The sequence below is a fragment of the Nicotiana attenuata genome, unplaced genomic scaffold, assembly GCF_001879085.1.
Source record: "Nicotiana attenuata strain UT unplaced genomic scaffold, NIATTr2, whole genome shotgun sequence".
NCBI lineage: Eukaryota > Viridiplantae > Streptophyta > Magnoliopsida > Solanales > Solanaceae > Nicotiana > Nicotiana attenuata.
Genome location: NW_017674344.1, coordinates 36,571 through 58,427, shown reverse-complemented (window position 1 = coordinate 58,427; position 21,857 = coordinate 36,571). Strand labels below are relative to the sequence as shown.

At 37.9% G+C, this 21,857-nt stretch overlaps 2 protein-coding genes across 3 annotated transcripts; one reads left to right on the top strand and one right to left on the bottom strand.

Annotated features, from left to right (window-relative positions):
* The first annotated feature begins 7,164 nt into the window (after window positions 1-7,164).
* LOC109218469 lies at window positions 7,165-15,643 on the top strand. 2 transcript variants are annotated; one of them, XM_019382837.1, is made up of 14 exons: window positions 7,165-7,874; window positions 9,033-9,185; window positions 9,271-9,483; window positions 9,566-9,655; window positions 9,861-9,977; window positions 10,594-10,863; window positions 12,067-12,223; window positions 12,645-12,722; window positions 13,333-13,433; window positions 13,701-13,871; window positions 14,301-14,375; window positions 14,476-14,583; window positions 14,886-14,975; window positions 15,060-15,643. In XM_019382837.1, exons 1-14 carry the CDS (start codon window positions 7,482-7,484, stop codon window positions 15,393-15,395), a joined length of 2,352 nt encoding a protein of 783 aa, XP_019238382.1. In that variant the 5' UTR covers window positions 7,165-7,481; the 3' UTR covers window positions 15,396-15,643. The 2 variants fall into 2 exon arrangements, with proteins under 2 accessions (XP_019238382.1, XP_019238383.1); XM_019382838.1 differs by lacking the exon at window positions 14,886-14,975.
* A 235-nt stretch (window positions 15,644-15,878) lies between these two features.
* Window positions 15,879-20,598, bottom strand: LOC109218471 (protein LAZ1 homolog 2). The gene is made up of 9 exons (XM_019382839.1): window positions 20,455-20,598; window positions 18,496-18,701; window positions 18,355-18,411; window positions 18,019-18,127; window positions 17,523-17,704; window positions 17,354-17,442; window positions 16,899-17,148; window positions 16,528-16,755; window positions 15,879-16,421 (listed from the first exon to the last, which is right to left on the bottom strand). Exons 2-9 carry the CDS (start codon window positions 18,643-18,645, stop codon window positions 16,200-16,202), a joined length of 1,287 nt encoding a protein of 428 aa, XP_019238384.1. The 5' UTR covers window positions 18,646-18,701; window positions 20,455-20,598; the 3' UTR covers window positions 15,879-16,199.
* Between the last annotated feature and the right edge of the window lie 1,259 nt (window positions 20,599-21,857).

Sequence of the window (21,857 nt, the reverse complement as noted above, 5' to 3'; positions counted from 1 at the left end):
AATGCTTAAGTGCATTAGGACACTAAAAATGAATTTGATTTAGAAAACCAAAGGTTGGGTAAGGGCTTGAAATCTCGAGGGGGAGGTGTTAGGCACCCCTCAAGATCCACTAGTGTGGTTCCCGGCCATGCTACAATTGTGACTTTAAATACAAACAACAAGTAATCAAGCAAGCATTGTAAATACTAGGTAACTTTCACATAACGATTGCAAATAAAAGAAGTACAAGGGGTTTAAAGAGTGCTGAAATTTGGAAGAAGGTAGTTTTATAATTAAAGAAAGATACACAAGTAAAGGAAAAGGGGTCAAATAACTGATGCAAGTAATTCGAAAAAAAAGTGAAAGAGGCGGAAGTTTGGGGAGAAACAGTACTGAAAATCAGACAATTAAAAGAGAGATTTTTGCATAATAAGTACAAGTGATTGAAGTAAAAGAAGAAGTTAAAGAAACTGAAAACTAAACAGCTTTAAAATTCTGGAAAAAGGAAGTAAACAAGTAGAGAGGGAGGGGGAGTCTTAGGTTTATAAATAACACGGATCCCCCACACAACACCCGGTAACCATTTATACACGTGGTGTTATCGCGTGGTCATCATATCCATGTCTACCCTTATCCACCCCGTTAAGGTATTAAATCGCGGAATGGTCTCGTTACTTATTGCATGCTATTACCCGTCCCAATCTTATCAGCCCCGAAGGTATTAGGGACTACTAGTCCTAAAGGGGAGGGAAAATTGGCTTTTAGAGTTTAAAAAGGACAAAAGTCTAAGGCGACATTCAAAACATACATGACAAGTATGGGGGAGCACATGACAAACAAGGCACAAACAAACCTCCTTAAAACATAAAGAACATATAGTTTTAGCATGTCTTTCAGATACTGATTAGGTCTATAATTAAACTTAAATGCTAAGGCGTGGCTGATTTATCATATATTTTCTGATAAGAAGTCCAAATTAGGCCTGCCCGCTGGTTGTAATTATTAAAGACTGGTGTAGTTAATTAATTACCTAATGGCTTGCCTAGGTGAGACCTATGGGCATGATATCTAGCAATGCGAAGTATACCGATTTTAAAGAAAGCAAACATACACTCTGCAGATGTTGAGTATCGAAATTGTTGATTTTAGGCTTGATTCAGATTCAGTTGATTACCCTTATAGACATGCTTTCTAGGCGTGATTGATTTTAAAACGTTTATAGAAACGCGAGAGTCCTATAGGCATGGTATCTATAATGCGATTTTGTTATTTTAAACCTATAAACCGTTTGCCTAACGATAGATGCAAAATGCAGAATTTAAAAGATCCTATAGGCAGGTTATCTATACGATGCAAGAATGCAGAAGCCTATAGTCATGGTATCTATATGAGTGCAGAACCTCAAAGGCATGGTATTTATATATGCATAAGTGCAAAACTATAAGCAGGATTTCTATATGAAATGCATAAGTGCAGAACTATAGACATGATTTCTATATGACGTGCATAAGTGCAGAACTATAAGCATTTCTATGTGAAATGCATAAGTGCAGAACTTTAGACAGGATTTCTATATGACATGCATAAGTGAAGACCTATAAGAAGGATTTCTATATGATATGCATAGATGAAAAGCAGGATGAGATTGCAGGAATAAACACCTAAGAACATGATGTCTACCCACATGCATACATGAGTGACCCTCCCCTTTTCACTATATACCCCCATAAGTTATTACAAATTATTACAACCCAAAATGAATAAAGGAAAGTAAAATTATATCAGAAATTAAAGTACAACCAAGGAGAGCCTAATTTAGACTCCAAGTCTAAAACATGAAATAAATCAACTCCAAAGATCTGATTTCCAAAGCCTTTCTCATTTTTGGATGTGTCAGAGTTCCCATGAGCTTCATGAACTCCGGGCAGTGCTTACACCCAAATAAATTGCAGAATTGAATTAAAGTGCAGTGTGGAAGGGCCAGTCCTCAGATGTCCAAGTTCAGAAGGAACTCAAGGTCCCAAAGCAAGGCTCATAGGAGGGGGGGCAGAACTTAAAAACTAGGAATGAGTGTAAGTGCAATAGAGGGGATTCTGGGAAGGCCCTGGCAGGCTGGTGGTCATACCCAGCAATTAGGAGTGCTGGCACACCCCTGACCAACATGTTAGCCACATTTGTTTGGGAGTTAGGATCCATTAAGGATCGGATCCAAACATGAGCAGCAATTTGGATACTGCCATGCCTGAACCTTAACTCAAACACATAGAGGGAATAGGGGTATAGGGATTCACAGCAGAAAATAAGTGCAAAGAGAATAATATGCAGATGAATCAATGAGCATGGACAGTAAAGTAAACAGGATTGCAGAAGCTGTAAATAAACATATTGGTGTGATGGCTGAAACTAAATTAGGACATACCAGTTTCAGAAGTAAGCAGAGAAAAAGTAGTAGTAAAGCCCAAATTGCAAGCAAACAGCCAGAAGAAACTCAGATGAGAATGTGAAAGTATTGAAATTGAGAGTGTGAGGTGAGTAGTGTAAGCTGAAGGTGTGTAAAAGTATTGAATTCGAAGTTGTCTTAAAGAGTATTCAATCGTGTGTCCTTGAAAGTGCAGAAGGGTAGTCCCCTTTTATAGTGCAGAAGGCAAGTAAGAAAAGGTAAGAAAATAGTTTTACAATCAATCACATAAAGTCTCCCTTTAGTTAAGGGATTCTGATTTCAAATGGGTAGAAGACAGTTAAGGAAAAAATTTGACTGAAATCTTTTCCAAAGTAACACAAAGAGGGTAAATACATAGGAGTTTATTTAAGGAAAAGAAAGTCCAGTGGTACACGGTTTGTGAAAATAAGGAAAGGAAATCAATTAAACAGTTAGTAAAATCAAAATCGCAGGCTTTGTTCGAATGAACCAAGTCAGGAAAAGAGAGGAAAGGGTTTTACTTAAGGAAAATCAATAACAATCAATCAAACCTTACTAAAAGAAATTCGGAATCAATCATAATTGGCAAAACCTTTTTGAAAGAAAAATTTCTCATATATAAGGCACACAAATATCAAACAAGAAGGAGTTGTCATGCTGATTAGAAAAGACTATCACAGAAACAGTCATAAAAAAGGTTCAGGTCCAATTTATAGACTCAGAATGAGTCTGAGAGTTCAGGGTTTCAAAGTAGAACCCCAGTCCAAACACAAAATCGAACTTGCCAAAGAAACCCCCAAATTCTAGGGTTTTCACTTGAATCAGGCACAGAGATGAGAAGGCAAGCCATTGAAACAGACTCAGAGGTCTCTTTCAGAGACTCATAAGAGACCAACAAACATGATAGCAGGTTTGAAAGCATAAAGAACATGTTTGAGAAAAGCTTCGGAATTTAAGCAAGTTCAGCAGAGAGAGGAAGTGATGTAAACTTAAGAAACAATAAAGGAAGCATGCTTAGAACTCAAACAAATTCAGGTAAAGTAAACAAAATTTAAGAACTCAGTAGGAAACAAGTACAGTAGAAAAATACTGAAAATATAGCAAAGAACAGATAGAAGAACATAACAAAGATTAACATGCGAGCCTAGTCTAAAGGCACAGTAGAATACAAAGATATAGAAGAATCGTGTAGAGTAGGAAGAAAACAGAAGAACAACACATGGGTGGTAGAGAAGGAAAACACACGAGCATAATATAGACAAACACACATAAAGAAAAGAATCAGAAAGATGTTTCGAAAACCTTTCAGAAATCGTAAATCGAAGAGAAATAATTTTGAAAGAAAAGATTGGGGAAAACACTTTAAAAATCCAGTAGAACACAAATATATCACAGATCTAAGAAAACAAACAAAGAAAAACCTCGAATAGCTTAGGATTTCGGAGAAACCCTAGAAATGAGAAATGCTCGGAAGAAACTCCGATCTGGAGTCGGATGAGGTGAGAAATAGGCTCCTAATGCTTGAATACGCCTGAGCATGGCCGGAGAGGCCATAGAACCATAGATCTAAGAAGGTCTAAAAGAGAATCATCGAGGTCAGACCTCAAAGCTTTGAACACTCATGGTCTAATGGTGGAGGGGGGTGAGTACAGACCATCCATGGCCTGAGAAGCCATGGATTCCGGTGAAAGTACGGTGGAAAAGGGTCGTAACGGTTAGGGTTCTTTCGAGAGAATTTTGGGAGTGGAGAGTATTCAAGGGCGGCGGACTAAACGAAATGGGGGGATTAGGGTGGGGTTGGTGAATTAAAACGGAAAGGGGTGATCCTGGCCGTTGATCAAAATGATCAACGGCCTGGATTGAAAGAAAATCCGGGCGGGTTAAACAAATGGGTTAAGGGGTTGGGTAAAATTGAAATTGGGCCGGTCCAATTGGGGTTAGGATTGGGTCAATTTGAGGGCTAAAATTAAAATGTAAATAGGCTGTAATTGCAAAGAAATGAGGCTAAATGTTAAATAGCCAGTTTTCCTTTTTTTAAATAAAAATAGTAAAAATGATTTTAAAAGAAAATTAAAAGTACTGAGTCAGTTAATAACACATAAATATTAATTTAAAAATACTGGAACCAATTTTTATAATTAAAATGCTATTAAACTTAAAATAGGGTAGAATTGCAATTATATGCAATTTAGCTTTAAAATACCAAATAAATTTGTAAAAAATGTATAAAAAATTACCTTAACTATATTTTTGTATAAACATAGAAATGAAATAAATTATTCACCAAAATTGAGGATTTTGGGAATAATTACTGATTTTGTACTGCTAAAATCTTTAAAAAGTTTAGAAAAAATACTAAAATCCTTAGGCATGCTTATATATTTCATATATATGTTATTTTGAAAGTATTTTGTATATGTGAAAATATGCAGGGAAAAATTGGGTATCAACAACTGGCTCTGCCCCGACAACCATGTGAATTGCATGGTCTTGTGGCCTGGACGGTGGTAGCCCCTGTGGTTTTTGGTAAACATCTGCAAAAGAGTCCAGCAAGCAACTAAGTGCTGGACTGAGCGGCTCATTTTCAACTGGTGTAGGTGGTAACATTTGCAAGCAATAGTAAGAGGAAATGGCATCAGTAGCAGTACATCTCCAGAGACTATGTAACTGGATTGGTTGCGCACTTGAAGAAGCCAGCCCCTTCCAGCTAACAGTTGTACCCTGATGGAAAATTCAAATACTCGTTCCGCATAATCAGTAACCACTCGTCCTAATGTGGCGAGCCAAGCTGTCCCCAACACTACATCTGCCTCATGTAAAGGTAGCACATAAAGGTCCATCGGAAGATTACATCCTTGGATTGTGATCGGAACTTGTCGCACAACCCCCTCACACCTGAGTCGTTGGCTGCTTCCCACAACCACTGAAAATGTAGGTATAGTTTCGACTACCAACTGCAAGAAATCTGCCACTCTAGTCTAGATAAAATTGTGGTCGCTCCCTCCATCCACTAAAACTTGTATCGGAGAACCATTCACGTGGCCTAGAAAGCGAAGCGTGGAAGAGGAATTTCCACCAACTAGGGCGTGATAAGAGAAGGCTGAATGTTCCTGTACCTCCAAGCATTGCAATTCTTCTGCTAATATATCGTCCGAAACGAATGTTTTCGGTAAAGTTGGATCTATGCCAGATCCATCAGTGAGAAGAAGTAGGCGTGGAGGGTTCTTACATTTATGACCGGCTGTGTATGTTTCCTCACAATAGTAACATAGCCCACGATCACGGCGGTTCTGGAGTTCCGCATGAGTGAGGCACTTCAAAGGTGGTCGCGGTGCCGGAATGGAAGTGTTGGCAGTACCTGTCGATGAAGAAGGCTTGTGATAGAGAGAAGTTAAATTAGGGCTGGGTAAAAGCGGTGTCCCTCTATTAGCAAGGGCGGGTCGGAGTGGCCCCTTCTCAGCTTGGATCCGCCTCTCATGTATATGGGCCTGATTAAGGGCCTCATCAAACGTTTTGGGCTCATGACTCAAAACTGAATTCTTAATGTCTTCCCGGAGCCCAGAAATAAAGAGTCGGATCATGAGCTTCTCAGAGATCTCATCAGTCTCATTAGCGATGGTTTCAAATCGCCCCTGCAACTCCGAGACGGTGGTGACTTGCCGAAGTTTTTCCAATCTCCCCTCCGCCGACTCGAGACCTTTTTGCTTAAATCGGATCCTCACCTTAGCAGCAAAATGAGGCCAATCCACCAGTTGTTTGTTTCTGAATAACCATCTATACCATTCAAGTGCTTCACCATCAAGATAAAATGAAGCCATAGTGAGCCTCTGGTCCTCTTCGATTTTATAGAAATCGAAATATCGCCCCGCTTGAAATATCCACGCCTCCGGATTATCACCTCGAAATCGACCAAACTCCACTGATGCTGGCTTGTGACGGAGAGTGGTGGTCACTGGTGCATGGTCCTGACGAGTTACGTCCATGGCTGGGTGTCGATGGGGAAGTCCTGCCGGAGCTTTGGTTGATACCACATCCATCAGTATTTCGCGAAATTCAGCGAGGTCCTTGGTGACAGACTCTTTCATCTCCAGAATCGATTCTTCAACGAAGGTCTTGAGTGATTTTTGGTCCTCCATTAGAGACCTCTGGATGAAAGCCCCAATGTAACAACTGAATTGCTAACTCACAAGAATAGGAACTGGCAGATTGTATTGATTCAATCAGTGAATTACAATGAAGCCTTAAGGGAAAATTGCAATAAAACAGTAACCAAAAGTAAGAGAACAGAGAAGGAAGAAGGGATGGGAAACAGAGAAATTAGACTGGGATGAGAGAATAAAAGACTCAACATAACCAATTGCCCCTATTACATTCACTAATCCTTCTTTTATACTATCTGGTATTCTTCTTAAGTTGCGCACTACTGCTCCTCTTCACGCTATCATCACCCTTTCTCCACAATGAAATCAGTTAGTTTCTTGGATGGCACTCTCACGCGTTTACTCCTACGTAGAAAGTCACTCTCTTGCTGATTGTGTTTGTCCACGTCCTCCAAGTCAGCCATATGGGTCACAACATGAAATTTTGCTGGATTTGTTATTGTTATTGTTGGTATAAATCATTTTGGCATTTTCTTAAATGAACTCCCTATTAATTATGTGAAAAATATCTAAAGAAGAATAAGCCAACGCCCAACGGTAACATTGTGGGCCAACGAGGTCTGAATACAAAGTAAAACTCCAGCCTGGAGCCTTGTAACGGGCCGGCATTACTATTTTTATCATTTATTCACCAAAAAAAAAAAAGAAGAAAAAAAAAAACTGTATTAGGAAGAAAACGAAAATGGCGTCTCCTTTTTCGTGCGTATAAAACAGGTAAAGTGATACGTTAACGTGCTTCGCTTTCTTCAATACTCTGTTTATTTATACTAAAAGACAAATCTACCCTCATCAACGGTCGATCACTGTCGGAGAAATTATTTTTCCGATCTACTTATTTCCTACTTTATCTCTACTCCGGAACTATAAAATTCCTATTCTGCCCTTCTCCGCTGCCGAAACTTACATTCACGCATACGCATTCAATGGCGGAGGAATTTGTGAAAGCAGTTGAAGACGGTGTACATCTATCGAAAAGGATATATTTTGGGAAGGACAGGGCGGTGGCGCCGCCGAAGCCGATGACGGCGATGGAGAAGGCGTCACAGTCATACCTGCCGGAATCGCCTATGCTTTACGCTGTGATTAATGATCCTGCTATAGTTGATAATCCGGATATTCCGAGCTACCAGCCTCACGTGCACGGCAGGTGCGATCCTCCTGCTTTGATTCCTCTTCAAATGAACGGAATTTCACTTGAAGCTGATTGTTATTTGGATAATATGGCATTCATTACTGTCACTGGATCATGGCGTGTGCATTGCGTCATGGGTAGCCGTAGCTGCGACTGTCGTATCGCCATTCCCATGGGTGAACAGGTTATTCAACTGCTCCTATGTTTTTCCCTCCTATTTGCCCCCTAAAAGATATGTTCTCTCATTAATTTTCAGTACCTTTTCGTCTGAGTTAACTAGGGAGTATAAAGTTTCTCTTTTTCGAATGAATGTGATAAAATATCTAATGGTAACATGGATAATTGGAATTCTTGTCTAATTAGGCTTTTATGAGCTTTTAACTGCTTAAGAATATCTTTCAAGTGACACCGTCGCGCGTAAGCTGGCCGGACACCACGATTATTAGAAAAAAAGGTATCTTTCAAGTGTTCTCTCTTAGTAAGACAAAGATTACAGATATCAGAAGCTGGTGGTAATATGCTCCATTCTTTGTGAATAATTTATTTCCTTACAAACGATGGGATTTGTAATGTTACCCTCTAATGATGCTGATAAGATAGTTTCTTTTCTTTTTCTAATAATTTTTAAAAGTAGCTTCAGATTTTTGTTAAGGTTGTACTTATATGTTGTTTGTTCTTTCTCCTCATGTGTTCCTTTTTTGGGTTGAACGAGACCCTTTCTGCCTTTTCGTCCTTTTGTTGCAAGGAGATATGAACATTACTTAGTCAGTTTGATGCTTTTATGACATGAAGCAAAGAGGCGACGCAAACTAGTCAGAATTAAGGTTTTGCTTTGTAACACTTACATTAGGCCCGGAGTCAGGTAGAAATTAAGTTGTAAATATGTGTAAGAATAAGCATGAGATTTAGAGAATCTCTAGTGTTAGAGAGCTCCTACCTTGCCTTGAAAGTCGTTATTTGTACTGGAATGAAACGGACATGAGTAGAGCCTAATGGATGTAGACGATTCATATAGCTGACCCGACTAATTTGGGAAAAAGGAGCAGTTAATGATTGATTGGTGCTTGATGACATGGAAGTTGTCAGCATGACACAGATCTGATCAACTGTAGGCTCATTAAATAAGTTGTCAGCATCATATAGGCTCATTAAATAAGTTGTCAGCATCATATTGATCTCATTAACTGTTGTCTCATTAAATATTTTACTTCTTATTCGTTATCGAAAAATATATTTTGCTTCTCATGTTAGATTCTGAATCCTCACCTAATGTTTTTTGTTTCACAAAAGTGAAACACTGCTGATTTTTTTGTTCTCAAGTGATAAATTATTTGGCTAACAGGGTTCAATTCTAGGTGTCGAGGTTGAGTTACCCAGGAAAACTTACTGCACTAAAATAGTTGCCGTGGATGACGAAAGCGGAACAGAAAAGCTAGCCAAAATTGAAGATGGATGCTTTCTGACGCCCCAAATTTTTACCCTTACAATACCACAAGTAAGTTTCTCTCAGTGTCCTACTCCTATATAACCTGCTATCTTCTTCATTATTGTTCATTTTAATGATGGACTTACCTCTTCAGGTGGATGGTGGAACCAATATATCTGTCACGATTAGATGGTCTCAGAAGTTATTGTATAGCAATGGCCAGCTAACCTTGGACGTACCATTTAGTTTTCCAGACTTTGTCACTCCAGCTGGAAAGAAGATCTCTAAAAAAGAAAAGATACAGCTTAATGTTAACTCTGGTCCTGGAACAGAAGTTATGTGCAAGACCACTAGTCACCCTCTGAAGGTGCTGCCTGTTATATATTCAACTGACTTATAATTTAGTGGTTGATGAGCAACCGTGACATCATGGTTGTTTTGTTTTTTAGGAGCGGCAACGTCAAGCAGGAAAGTTGGGCTTCTTATACGAATCTGAAGTCCTTAATTGGTCAAGTTGTAACTTTGTTTTTTCTTACACGGTAGGCCCTACATGAATTTTTCGTGATTGTTATATAACATAGAGCTTGTGATTAGTTCTAAATTCCTGGAAAGTAAGGTCAATTAGCCACTAGGGTACTATGTTGCTATTTTTCAGCTCCAGCAATTTAAAGTGAAATTTTCGATAAATCTGTTTATAATTTGGTCTGTGAGAATCTGTTTCATCCATCATCACTCTGTTTTCAGGTTTCGTCGACTCATATTTCTGGCAGTGTACTTTTGCAATCGCCCCCACTACTTGACACCGACCAGAGAGAGATGTTTTGCTGCTCTCTTTTTCCGGGAGACCAGCAGTGTAGGAAGGTCGGTACTCCTTTTCTTTTGTTGACCTTTGCATTTACAAGTTTCTCTCCAAAAGTAACTTTTAAAAAGTTTTGAAGGTAACCAATGAAAATCTGTTTGTTACCAATGAAAATCTGTTTGTTATTCTTCTACACTCAGCATTCATTGAATCCTAGGATGTTCCATCTTTACTCCAGATTGCTAGTTGCTCTTCCAGGTCACAGATTAAATTATCTTTCTAAAACATAGTTTGACTGTGAGGTCGAGCTAAAAGATATTTACAGTTATTGGTCCATGATCATGCATATTCATGCCCGAGTCACCAGATTAGTTAAGAAGATTACTTGATGAGCGTTTAACTTTAGAAGTTGGAAAAATAAGATATAACAAGTGTTAACATTTGTTATTTTCCATATTTGGTTGGTTTTTTATACTATTTGTGAAGGAAAGATCAATCAATAACGTCTACACCTGGAAGTAGGAAAACTTGTATGACTATCTCGACTTGTTTTTCCATTATATGTTTTCAAAATCCCTCTTATTAATAAAGAAGGGCTGTTATATATGTGGAAGTGTCAATGCCCTTCTGTTACTTACTAAAGGAAATGTTGTCATTGTCACTTGAAATTTTCGACAGGTCTTCAGAAAGGAAGTGGTATTTGTTGTTGATATAAGTGGTAGCATGAAAGGAAAACCAATCGAGGATACCAAACAAGCGCTCTGTACGGCCTTGTCAAAGCTTGATTCTCAAGATCTGTTTAATATAATAGCTTTCAACAGTGAAAAGTACCTATTTTCTTCATCACTGGAATTGGCAACCAAGAAGGCTATTGAAAATGCAACTCAGTGGATTGGCACGAATTTTGTTGCTGGTGGCGGAACAAATATTTTGAATCCGTTGACTCAGGTCATACCCATTTTTGGGCTATTTTAGTTGCATGTCACATTTTTGTAACTAATTAATCATCCTGTCTTCTGAGGTAGTGTCAATCTTCTTCTTTTGATGAAAAGCATGAAGAATGGAAAAAGAAAAGATAAGAGTGTTATATAAGCAAGAAGGTTATATTTACGAACAGAAATATCTAGAGAGAATTTTTTTTTTTAAATCTAATAATAATTGCTATAAACTTACATGTTAATGAAATGCTTATGGTGCTCCAAACTTTTACATGGACTAGGACGTGGAGTCTGTCATATATATCATTTCCAAATTCTTTTTCTTTAATAATAGTGGTGTCGGGTCTGCTTGTGCGCACCTCGACTATTCTAACGGGTACCTGCTAACTTTCACTAGCACATGTACCGGGTAACTCTTACCCTCTACGTTTAGGAAGATTGGAAGAATTCACACCTATCTGGTTTTCACCTTCTTCATCGGCCACTGGCCCCCACCCCTTTGGGGTATCATTTCCAATGGCGAGTTTGTTGGTTTGTGTGGTCTCTTTAGTTGCCTCATGTGCATCTGTGGCTGCATCTTCAGCTAGATACTCGGCAAGGGGTGCAATTTAGGTATCATTCTATTCAAGCCTATACAACAACTACATTTCAGTCCAGACAAGTTGGGGTTGTCTATATGAATCTTCACTGCCATGCTTCTGCAATTAAATTAATCTCCATACCTTTTGGGTGTCATCCAGCATTTCTTGCTTGTGAGGTCTGACGGATTTGTTGTAAGCCTGGACAATCTGGCCTCTACTTATAAATATTTGCAATTTACCATCCCCCTTCGAATGTGTGAGATGCATATTTTATGATATTGAGCTTCATCCCTTAAATATCTTAGGACCCTAAGGGCCTAATTGTTAATTGGATATCATTTGGTAATGAGCTTTTTGAAAGGAGAAACTAATATCCTTTTATTTTTGAAGAGAAAAAACATGTGGTCAATCTCTAATAAGAAGCATCACTTACGCTTATTGCAACCTTGCATGCCGTACTAGTTGGCTGGATTTCCTGCAAGTCTATGGCATATTGAAGCTATATATTCTTTTTCACAGCTTACTGTTTCTAGAATTTTGAGTTCATTATTCATAATACTACTGAAATGATAGAACTTTATTGTTCCTGCATTTGTCTGACAAATCCAAGATAACACTTTTACCTTTATCAGGCCATGGAGATGTTTTCCTATAGCCAGCAACACATTCCTGTTATTTTCTTGGTCACTGACGGAGCTGTTGAAGATGAAAGACACATCTGTGATGTTCTGAAGAGTCATCTGATGCAAAACCAAATGATATGCCCGCGGCTTTGTACATTAGGCATAGGTATGTAAATGGAAGAAACATTGCCTCCGCCAAAGCTCCCCCAACCCAGATAACCCCCCCCCCCCCCCCGTAAAAAAAAAGGAAAGTGTTTTGGTAGAGGAGATGCATGACGTTCTCTGTTTTCTATCTTAGCCCAAATATATGCACAAAATCTTGCTAATCACAAAAATAATATTTTTCATTTCGTCGCATTTTTTAGATGCAACCAAGCTTGGTAAAAACTTGGTTTTGTAGGTTGTGAATGCTTTAAGGGATATAACCAGGTTACTGCGAAATGCATCACATTAGACACCTAAATCATGATAGTCTTAGGGAGTTTACATCTTTTCACCTATGTACTAGGCATCTGAATTGATTCATCTGTCCTTGGTGCAGTAGATTTGTGCTCTTTAATGACCAATCTTAACATGAATAATTTCAGGGTTGTTCTGTAACCACTATTTTTTGCGCATGCTTGCAATGATGAGTCATGGCCACTATGCCGCTGCTTATGATGTTGGTAAGTTGATTATTCTGCGGCATTTTTCTTGTTAAATCTTTTTCCCAAATGAAAGCTCTTGCAACATGATTGAAAGATAGCATCATACTTATTATTTTTTTATTCAATGATTATAATTCGTGTGATTTTCTTCAAGATAAATTACTTTTTGATTTGTACATGCTGAATAGGAGCCGCTTTTACAACTTCTAGATCATTTTTTCCATTGTCTAAAGGTATAAAATCTTAGCAGTGGTCCCTTTATATGCTCCGCTTAATGTCAAACGATTTTATATGAGCAACTGTGACAAGTCGAACTAAGACGCTAGGATGGAGATAATGCGGTAACCTATCATGACCACAAGGATGACATACACTTTTTATCTCAGTCCACTAAAAGTGATTTGCCTAGAGAATGATTGTGCCAGTTCCTATTTGTGTGACCATGATGACAACGCTGTGCAGTTTTAGCTTCCTTTTTTTTCCTTCCTGGGACCTGATATAATGTTATTGTTCATACTTATAACTTGAGACGATCTAGCATAGATTTCCTGCTTTCTTGTGACAAATTGTATGCAGTTGTGACCTGAAACTAATTGCCTTCTCCCTTATGTTTGGTGGTCTTGCACAGATTCTATTGAAGTTCGTATGGAGCAGCTCTTCTCCAGGGCATCATCCGTCATTCTTGCGAATATTTCCTTTGAGAACCTTGACGGTCTTGAAGAATTTGAGGTGCGCGTATGAGCATATATTATGTCTTTTAGTAATAGTTCTTGGATGGATTACAATTATGATAATTTTAAATATTTACCTTATAACAAATCTGATCAGTTACAAAAGGCCTACAAATAATTTTTGAAGAATTGGATACCATACTACGTGTAATACGGAGAAAACTTTAGTATTATCTACATGCTTAATGGTACGCAGTTGAAGTTTGCTGATCCTCCTATATGAACACATGCATCCTAAGGAAACTCCACTTACATTTTTCAATAGGTGCTTCCCACTTCAACTCCAGACCTTTCATCTGAGGGTCCATTAGTGTTGTCAGGCAGATACCGTGGAGTATTCCCCGAGATGCTTAAAGCTAAAGGAGTCCTTGCAGACTTGAGTAACTTCTCTGTGGATCTGAAAGTTGTACAGGCAAAGGACATACCTCTTGATAAGGTAACAACTAACACGTCTTTAGATATATATGAATCGCAAACAGTAAGACTTTTACCTCGTGAATCTGCATATTTTCTCCCATGAGAAGAGCATATACAAAGAAAAGAATTATCTAAATGTCACTTGAGTAGCTGACTGTCCTTGAATGCCTGATGAGCATTCATGAACCTTTGACGAGACTAGAATACTATTAATACTACTGGCATAAAAAGGAATACACTCAACTACCTACTAACCATCTATCCTAATTCTCGACCTCCACACCTTCCTATCAAGGGTGCGGAGGTCGAGAATTTCCTTAATTTGGCTGCTGAGAATTTTTTCTGGCTTTTCCGCTGCCTACTGAACTCTATGTTTGTAACTTCCAGGTGAGAATACTGGATTTAAGAGGATACATTGATTCAATTGCTTTGTATGTTGAATGTGCAGGTGTTGGCGAGGCAACAGGTTGAACTGATTACTGCTCAGGCCTGGTTGACTGAAAATAAGGACCTTGAACAGAAGGTTGCTACCTCCTACTATTAACTGGAACGCCTAGTTCGATTGTTTGGCTTAGTCTTTTTGGAGTTCCTACCGACTAATCCTTCTTCTCCTATCTTGGCAGATAGCACAAACGAGTATACAACATGCAGTAATTTCCGAATATACACGCATGATATTGATGGAGACCGATAGAGGCAAATTAGTCACTGAGTCAACCTCCAAGCGGAAGGTAGGGAACTTACTGATCAGAAGGAATTTAGTGTTTATACTAGATCTAACAGTTCCAATAAAAAAATATACTAGATCTAACAGCTCCAATAAAAAAAATATACTAGATCTAACAGCTCAGTTCCGTGTACTCAATTCTAACTTGAGTATCTGGAAATACATAACGATAAAACATGATCATCTCTATATTTTTGGCCAGTGAACTCCAGTTACTCTGTTGGCAGAGGCTGCATGGAGTCGAAAAACTAGTTCAAATGGCTATAATCTTATTTTATTTGGCACATTTAATATGTGTTTTGCCAGGGATTTAATTGTAGTCACACCAACACCGAATTACAGAAACGACCTGAGTTGTGCCATATACTGTGTAACAATGAGTTTGCCACAATAGATGTAAGAATTTGGAATAGTGTATGTGATTTGAAAGATTAGCACACCCTGTCGTATTCTTTCTTTAACCAAAGTTGAATGAAGCAGGTCTCCACTGCTGCTGCTAAGATTGAAGAACCTAAATTGGAGAAGAAAATACTGCTACAGAATCTTGCTGTTGGTTTTGGTAACTACAGCGCTACAGTTGAAAATATTCCTCCTGGAGCCTCTGAGACAAAACCCGAAACAGCAGAGATTTTAGCAAAGGCAGCATCTAACTGCTGCGGAAAGATGTGTGACATATGCTGTTGTATGTGCTGTATTCGGACGTGTTCAAAGATGAACGATCAGTGTGCAATTGTGCTGACGCAGTTTCTGGGTTCCTTGGCATGCTTAGGTTGCTTCGCTTGCTGTGAATTATGCTGTTCTGGAAATGATGGATGAGATTTATAAAATAGTTTCCTCAGCAATCTTGTTGTATATTGTGTCAAATATGACAGATTTATACGATTGTATTTAGCTTTCATGAGCATACTGTCAGTGTAGTCATTTAGTGTTTTACAGATCTTTGTGAATAGTTATGTATTTATTTATCTAAGCAATTGGACAGAAGTTTTGCCAATTGCTATACTGTAATGATGTTGAAATAAGAGCAAGTTTGTTAATCGGAGAAGAAATGCGATTGAATTAGACATGATCAGCAAAAATAAAACAAGATACCGAGACACCACAAAATATTTTCTGCACATGTTTAATCGAAACACACCCTCGGAGGTGGTTCTTCCCACGTGCTTTTACGTTGGTTTGATCAGCTTTTAAGCCAATCCAAACGCCCTCTTGAGCAAGTTTTAGTGCTTAGAGGGTTCAATAACGCAGTTACCCTCGAACTCTATGCAATGTTTCTATGTTAGTATTTGACAGCAGATGGAGTTTTACTATTTTCCGCCGATGATATAAAATGTTTTTACAGAAGTAAATCACCTAAAAGTAATTACAGGTGACTCATTATAGAAGTCGTACAACTTAAAAGGAATTGCATCTCAGGAACAAACAGGTGCAGTCTATATAAAGGGTCCCCTAAAGGAAGGAAATCCATGTATTACCAATAACAAAAATAAAATAATCAACTAAAAGAAGTCCTAATAAGCAAGAAGATTATCAAATCCTACTAAGAACATGGTTTGAATACCTCAATGACAATCTTTTGTCTTTCAACTCCCTTTGTCTCAAGATATATACTATACCAGTTCAAGTTTTACGCCTTTCATCTCGCGATATAAGCACCTGAGAATAAGATCTGTCATCTCCTGTTAAATTCTGTTCGTGTTCCTCAATCTTAATTTCCGTCTCTTGTTTTTCTTCTTTCTCGTCATTGACTGATATTTGGTGGAAAGTTTCTTGGATCTTTGTCATACCTTTCTCTACCGGTTCCATTGCCTGGTTTATGGTCAAAACTACATCCTTCACAACCTGTTTTATTGGTTCAGAAAATGTTGCAATTAGATATACTACTTCAAGAATAAACGATCAAGCGTTGTTCAAATACAACATAATGTAAGTGCTGAAAAGGTCTTACTTTTTGGCCTCCTTCAACGACAATGTCCTGAACGCTTTCAGTGACGCTTGTCCCAGGTAGCTCAACCTTAGCTTCTATCTTTTCAACAACAGCTGGTTTCTCTCTATCTTCTGATTTTAAAGTTGTTTCTGCTTTTTGGGCAGTAATCTCTTCATACACGGATGTTGGAACGAAATGATAAGGTTTCGCGGAGAAGACAAAAACATGCGCAATAGCAGCAATAGCCATCTGTAGAAATGAGAGTTAGCTAAATAGCAAGAAGGAAATGAGATGCCTTATCCATATCTCAGGAAGGTCTTAGGGCGATACGTAACATTTGTTAGATAGAACTAAAAAACAATTCGATGGAATAAAAAACTGAGAATACTTACCTCTATGCAGATGAGAAAATCTTGCAACCCGGTCTGGAACTTCCCTTCCTTCGGGAGCACCCCTAAATAACATAACAAGGCGATCCCCACCCCTTGCCACCATGTTGCGAAAACAATGGCCTTGAAACTAATAAATTTTGCTAGCGGTTTTATTGACTGGAGTTTATGGTGAGTCGCATTATAAAATTGGACGAGACAAAAAAGTGCCCACATTTGGCTGAAGTTTAGTACCACAGTGATATAAGGGTATCTGCAAGAAGCAGTAAGCAGACGAGTGACAAATCTGAGTCGAAAAACAGTGCAAAATATAGCTACCAGAAAAAATCGCTGCTACAATAATGTAGTAATGACGCTAATGGTATTTAATTACACAGCTATATGTTGTGCTTAATATGTCTAATTTTTTCTCATACTTTACAATTTTATACAATAAGCTAAATGGAGAAATGATGTACCCATAGTGCCACTTGAACTCTCCATCACCATATACACCAAAGATCTCCAAAATGAGAGCTAGGAACGCACAGGTTGTCTTCAAAATCATCTGTGGAACACAACAGTATTAGTATGAAGATAATGAGTACATCAACGTACTTATGGAAACTTTGTTCCCTTTTGACATACATATTGTACAAGACCAAATTTTTCTATGGTAAACAAGTTCTTCCCCACGACACATGGGTGGAAAATGAAGTTATACAACGTTCTTTTTTGTGTCACAGCTTTCCCCTCTCCTCCTAGCAATGACTGACTGATTTGTTTCCTCCTTTCATCTTCGAGCAGTTCAACGACCTCTCGCTCACCCCCTGCCACACATCCATTTTCCAGTAAATCAACTAAATATTAATAGCTTGTATCATGCAAGTTATATTCTAACTTTTTTAAAAAAATTGTAGACATGCATGTATGAGAAGTAGACCCCACAAAATTAAACGGTCAATTAACATGCTAAGTGAAACTCTTCGTCGTCGAAGGTAACAAGGGAAACCTTGACTAACACCACAGCAAAAATATCAAACATTTCAAATCTTGGTTCAATGTTTATTTAAAAGACAGGTAGAAGTTCTTGAGCTATTTTGCGTGTTTTTACTACACCAGTGAAAATAAAGATCACGCTTACCAAGGCAAGCGATCAAGTAACTTCCAAAAGAATAGAGTGCAAATGCTTCATAACAGTTCCTCAATATGTCGCAGGCAAGGGACAATTTTGGGTTCCACAAGGATAAAATCTGGAAAAGATGAAGAAACCAATTCGTTTAATTCTCATGGGAATTTGAAGTTACTGATTAGATACTTTCCGACAACTTTAAGTTTGAATAATGAAAGGAGCATTATTTTACTCAATTGCTTTAATCAATCATTTTAAACATGTATATAGCAGAGAAACATAGTGTGCATTTCCTTGATACGTATCTCAATTAGAAATCAGAGTGCATTTCGCTGGTTATTTTCTTACTGATTCAGTTGCATAGACAGGAACCATGAAAAGTACCCCCACGATCCATTTTTGTTCCTGATAAGCAAAGCAAAATTTAGATCTGCCGATTCTAGGAAATAAGAATTAATTCTCCATGTATACTCCTAAATGAGTACTCACCGCTGGATTGGTATAGTATCTGAGATGCTGAAATATTGACAAAAGAGAGAGAATTAATGCGACCAAGACGAAGCATCCAGCAATTACGAGAGCAGGTTCGTGGAGATCTCTATACATGTTCACATAGAGAGAGATGTAAAATGATGCCATGCCACATGATCTCAGTTACAATGCTCTCTAAAACTTTTAAAAAGCACGAATCAAACCTGAAAACAATAGCGCAATTAGCTTGAAATTGTTAGAGGGAAGTCTGGTAATCTTGTTATCAGTTGATGATCAAATATTAGCTACTCGAAAGTAGAATGCTAGAAGCCAGTCTAAGGTTTGCATTACAACAACAACAACAACAAAAAACCCAGTGTAATCCCACAAGTGGAGTCTGGAGAGGCTATTTCTGATAGACCCTCGGCTCAAGCAGTGGCGAAGCCAGGAATTTACGTATGGGTGTTCAAACTTGAAAGAACTGAAAAATATTCTCCGAGAAAGAGTGTTCAATATATGTTATATACCTCTAAAATCTAATATTCCTATATACGCAGTGTAATTTTCCGACGAACGGTGGTCAGTTGACCACTCTTAATAACATGTAGCTTCGCCCATGGGCTCAAGTGAAGCATAGAAAGGTTTGCATTATTAGCATAATTTTCAGGTGTTACCAAGTCCATATATTTTTTTAGTTTCAGGTCATTAAACGCACATAAGACCAGAAGGGAATGGACAGTATACGTAGAGAGGTCACCGACACCCGGAAACTTCGACAAAACTCCATGTATACTTGTAAATGTCTTCAAGAAATAGTCAGATATTAGCATAGGCTCCCGTACCAATCTTTAAGAACAGTGATAAATTTATATTGAATGTCATGGTGCCCCCGCTATCGCCGAATCCTGAGTCTGCCTCTGCATAAGACCCTATTACTTTCACTTCTTTTCCCCTGCTTTCCGGCCCTTTCTCTGTCCTTACATGACACTCTATTAGTTTGCCCAAAGCAGGAGGTAGAGGTTGAAGAAATGCGAAACACAGCTGATCGTAAACAAGCTCAATAGTCCATGTGAACATCTTGTAGGGACAATGAGAGGTGGAGCCAGAATTCTAACCAGGGGAGACAAAAGGAAATGCAAAAATGCCTTAATGAGATTCAGACTTGCAACCTAAAGCAACTTTTTTAGCCAACTATACCACCACACTAGAAGCTTTCCTTATGTCGACAGAATTCAACAATGTACATACATACAAAAAAGAACTGTTTTTATCCTGATTGCAATTATAAATTCTGATAAAGGGATTCATTTGAACCCCTTCGAATCATGTAATTTCCTCAAGAGTGTTCAAACTTGAAAGAAGTGAAAAAAATTCCCCGACAAAAGATGTTCGGTATATGTTATATACCTCTAAAAAACCTAATATTTTACCTATATACACAATGTCAGTTTTCAACAAAGGGAGGTCAATTGACCACCCTTTAAGACATGTAGCTTCGCCCCTGGCTTCGCCCTTGTGAGCAATGAACTGCTGACAAGTGCATCTTGAAATACATTGCATATATCTTAAAGGGTGATATGCCTACTTTTCGCCATGAATTAATCTACATTTACAACGCTAACAGAAGACTAAACTGGTACTATTAATTATATACAACAACAACAACAACAACAACAACCCAGTATAGTCCCACAAGTGGGATCTGGGGAGGGTAGTGTGTACGCAGATCTTACCTCTACCCCGATGGGGTAGAGAGGCCGTTTTTAATAGACCCTCGACTCAAGAAGAAAACCGGTACTATTATATACAACAACAGGTACTATTAATTATATATAACTATAAATTTCACAATTCAGATTTCAGACCAGCTTTCAGTTTACCCCCATATAAATGGGAAGACCAATATAAAGATCTAAACTTGGAAAGCCTAATTGAACTTTGCAATAATAAGGTAGACAAAGAGAGTTTAAGTTCTACGTGTGCGGGGTCCGAGAAAGGGCCAGACCACAAGGGTCTATTGAGTCTATTGTACGTAGCCTTATCCTGCATGGCTATTTCCGCGGCTCAAACCCGTGACCTCTTGATCACATGACAACAACTTTACCAGTTACGTCAAGGCTCCCGCTCTAATTGATAACCTAGAATAAATAGTAAATACCCTGTTATAACATGTGAAAGTACACTTGATGGTATAAAAACAATATCAGTATATATAACTTAAATCCGAAGAAGAAACCAGATATGAAAATGGAGAAACATTCAACTAATAACTACTTACTACGTACTACTTCTTTGCATGCAACTGATCAACAAATTCTTATAACAAACGCCAGAAAAAAAACACAACACACTTATAGACACGACATATACAAAGGAAAAAAGAGAAAGATCCTAAGATTCATAATCATGCCTGTAAAATGAGAGTTTCTGCTTTTGCAAGAGATCCGTCTTGTAAATTTCAGTAGATAAAATCCAATTAAAAATCCAACATTTCTTCTAAATTATGGCAGCCAGAAATTAAACTACATAGTACAGTATTAGATTGTGTTTTTTTTTTTTAAGGATATGTACATCAACTTTACATGGAGCGGCTACATAACCATTTTTTGTTTGTTTACTTCAAATTTGGACACGTTGCAGTTAGTTTTACAATGTAGGAGGTGACTAGTCTAGGAAATGCTAAATGGGCCACTGGGCCTAATAAATATAGAACAATAAAAGAATTAACTCAAATAGCCGTTTATTCAATCAGTTAAATTAAAAATAGCCCATGAAAGTATAATATATGTATAATTTAAGTATTATATGTCTATAATTACGTATAATTAATGTATAATCTATATATATGGGTAGAAAAAGTAAACAATAAATATTGAGTAATCTCTTCGGTAGTTGGGCCACATTGAGAGTAATCTCTCCGATAGTCGGGCCACATTGTGTAAATATCCCATTAATATATTGGGCCTAGAGATCTTTTGTTTCCTCATTTGAATTGGACTGCAGCAATTTCTCTCTTGACGAGCTTGGGCCTTTTAGCAGTTTTCTTCATGGGCCTTTTAGCTTCTAATGATGTGTTATTTGCATTAGGTGGTCACTTTTGTGGCCTTATATTGAAAAGTTGGTCACTATTTTGTTAAAAGAAGAATTAACCTAAAAAGTCCAACACCAAATCGGTTAAATTAAAAATAGTCAATGGATGTATAAATATGTATTATCAATGTGTAATATGTATATAATCATATATAATCGATGTATATTATATTTATACCGGCTAGGAAAAATAAACAGTGAATCCGACCGACTATCTATGTAAAAGTTTCTTTTTACTATCAGATTAGTGGTCTGGACTCTGAAGTCCCTTCTCCAAACCCCGCGCATAA

Coding starts and splice junctions, on each gene's coding strand:
- LOC109218469 (XM_019382837.1), top strand. CDS start 7,482: ATGGCGGAGGAATTTGTGAAAGCAGTTGAAGACGGTGTACATCTATCG. Junction 10,864..12,066: donor TTTTGAATCCGTTGACTCAG/GTCATACCCATT, acceptor TACCTTTATCAG/GCCATGGAGATGTTTTCCTA. Junction 14,376..14,475: donor ATAAGGACCTTGAACAGAAG/GTTGCTACCTCC, acceptor CTATCTTGGCAG/ATAGCACAAACGAGTATACA.
- LOC109218471 (XM_019382839.1), bottom strand. CDS start 18,645: ATGGCATCATTTTACATCTCTCTCTATGTGAACATGTATAGAGATCTC. Junction 18,128..18,354: donor CTGTCTATGCAACTGAATCA/GTAAGAAAATAA, acceptor CATCTTTTCCAG/ATTTTATCCTTGTGGAACCC. Junction 17,705..18,018: donor TTACTTGATCGCTTGCCTTG/GTAAGCGTGATC, acceptor GATGTGTGGCAG/GGGGTGAGCGAGAGGTCGTT.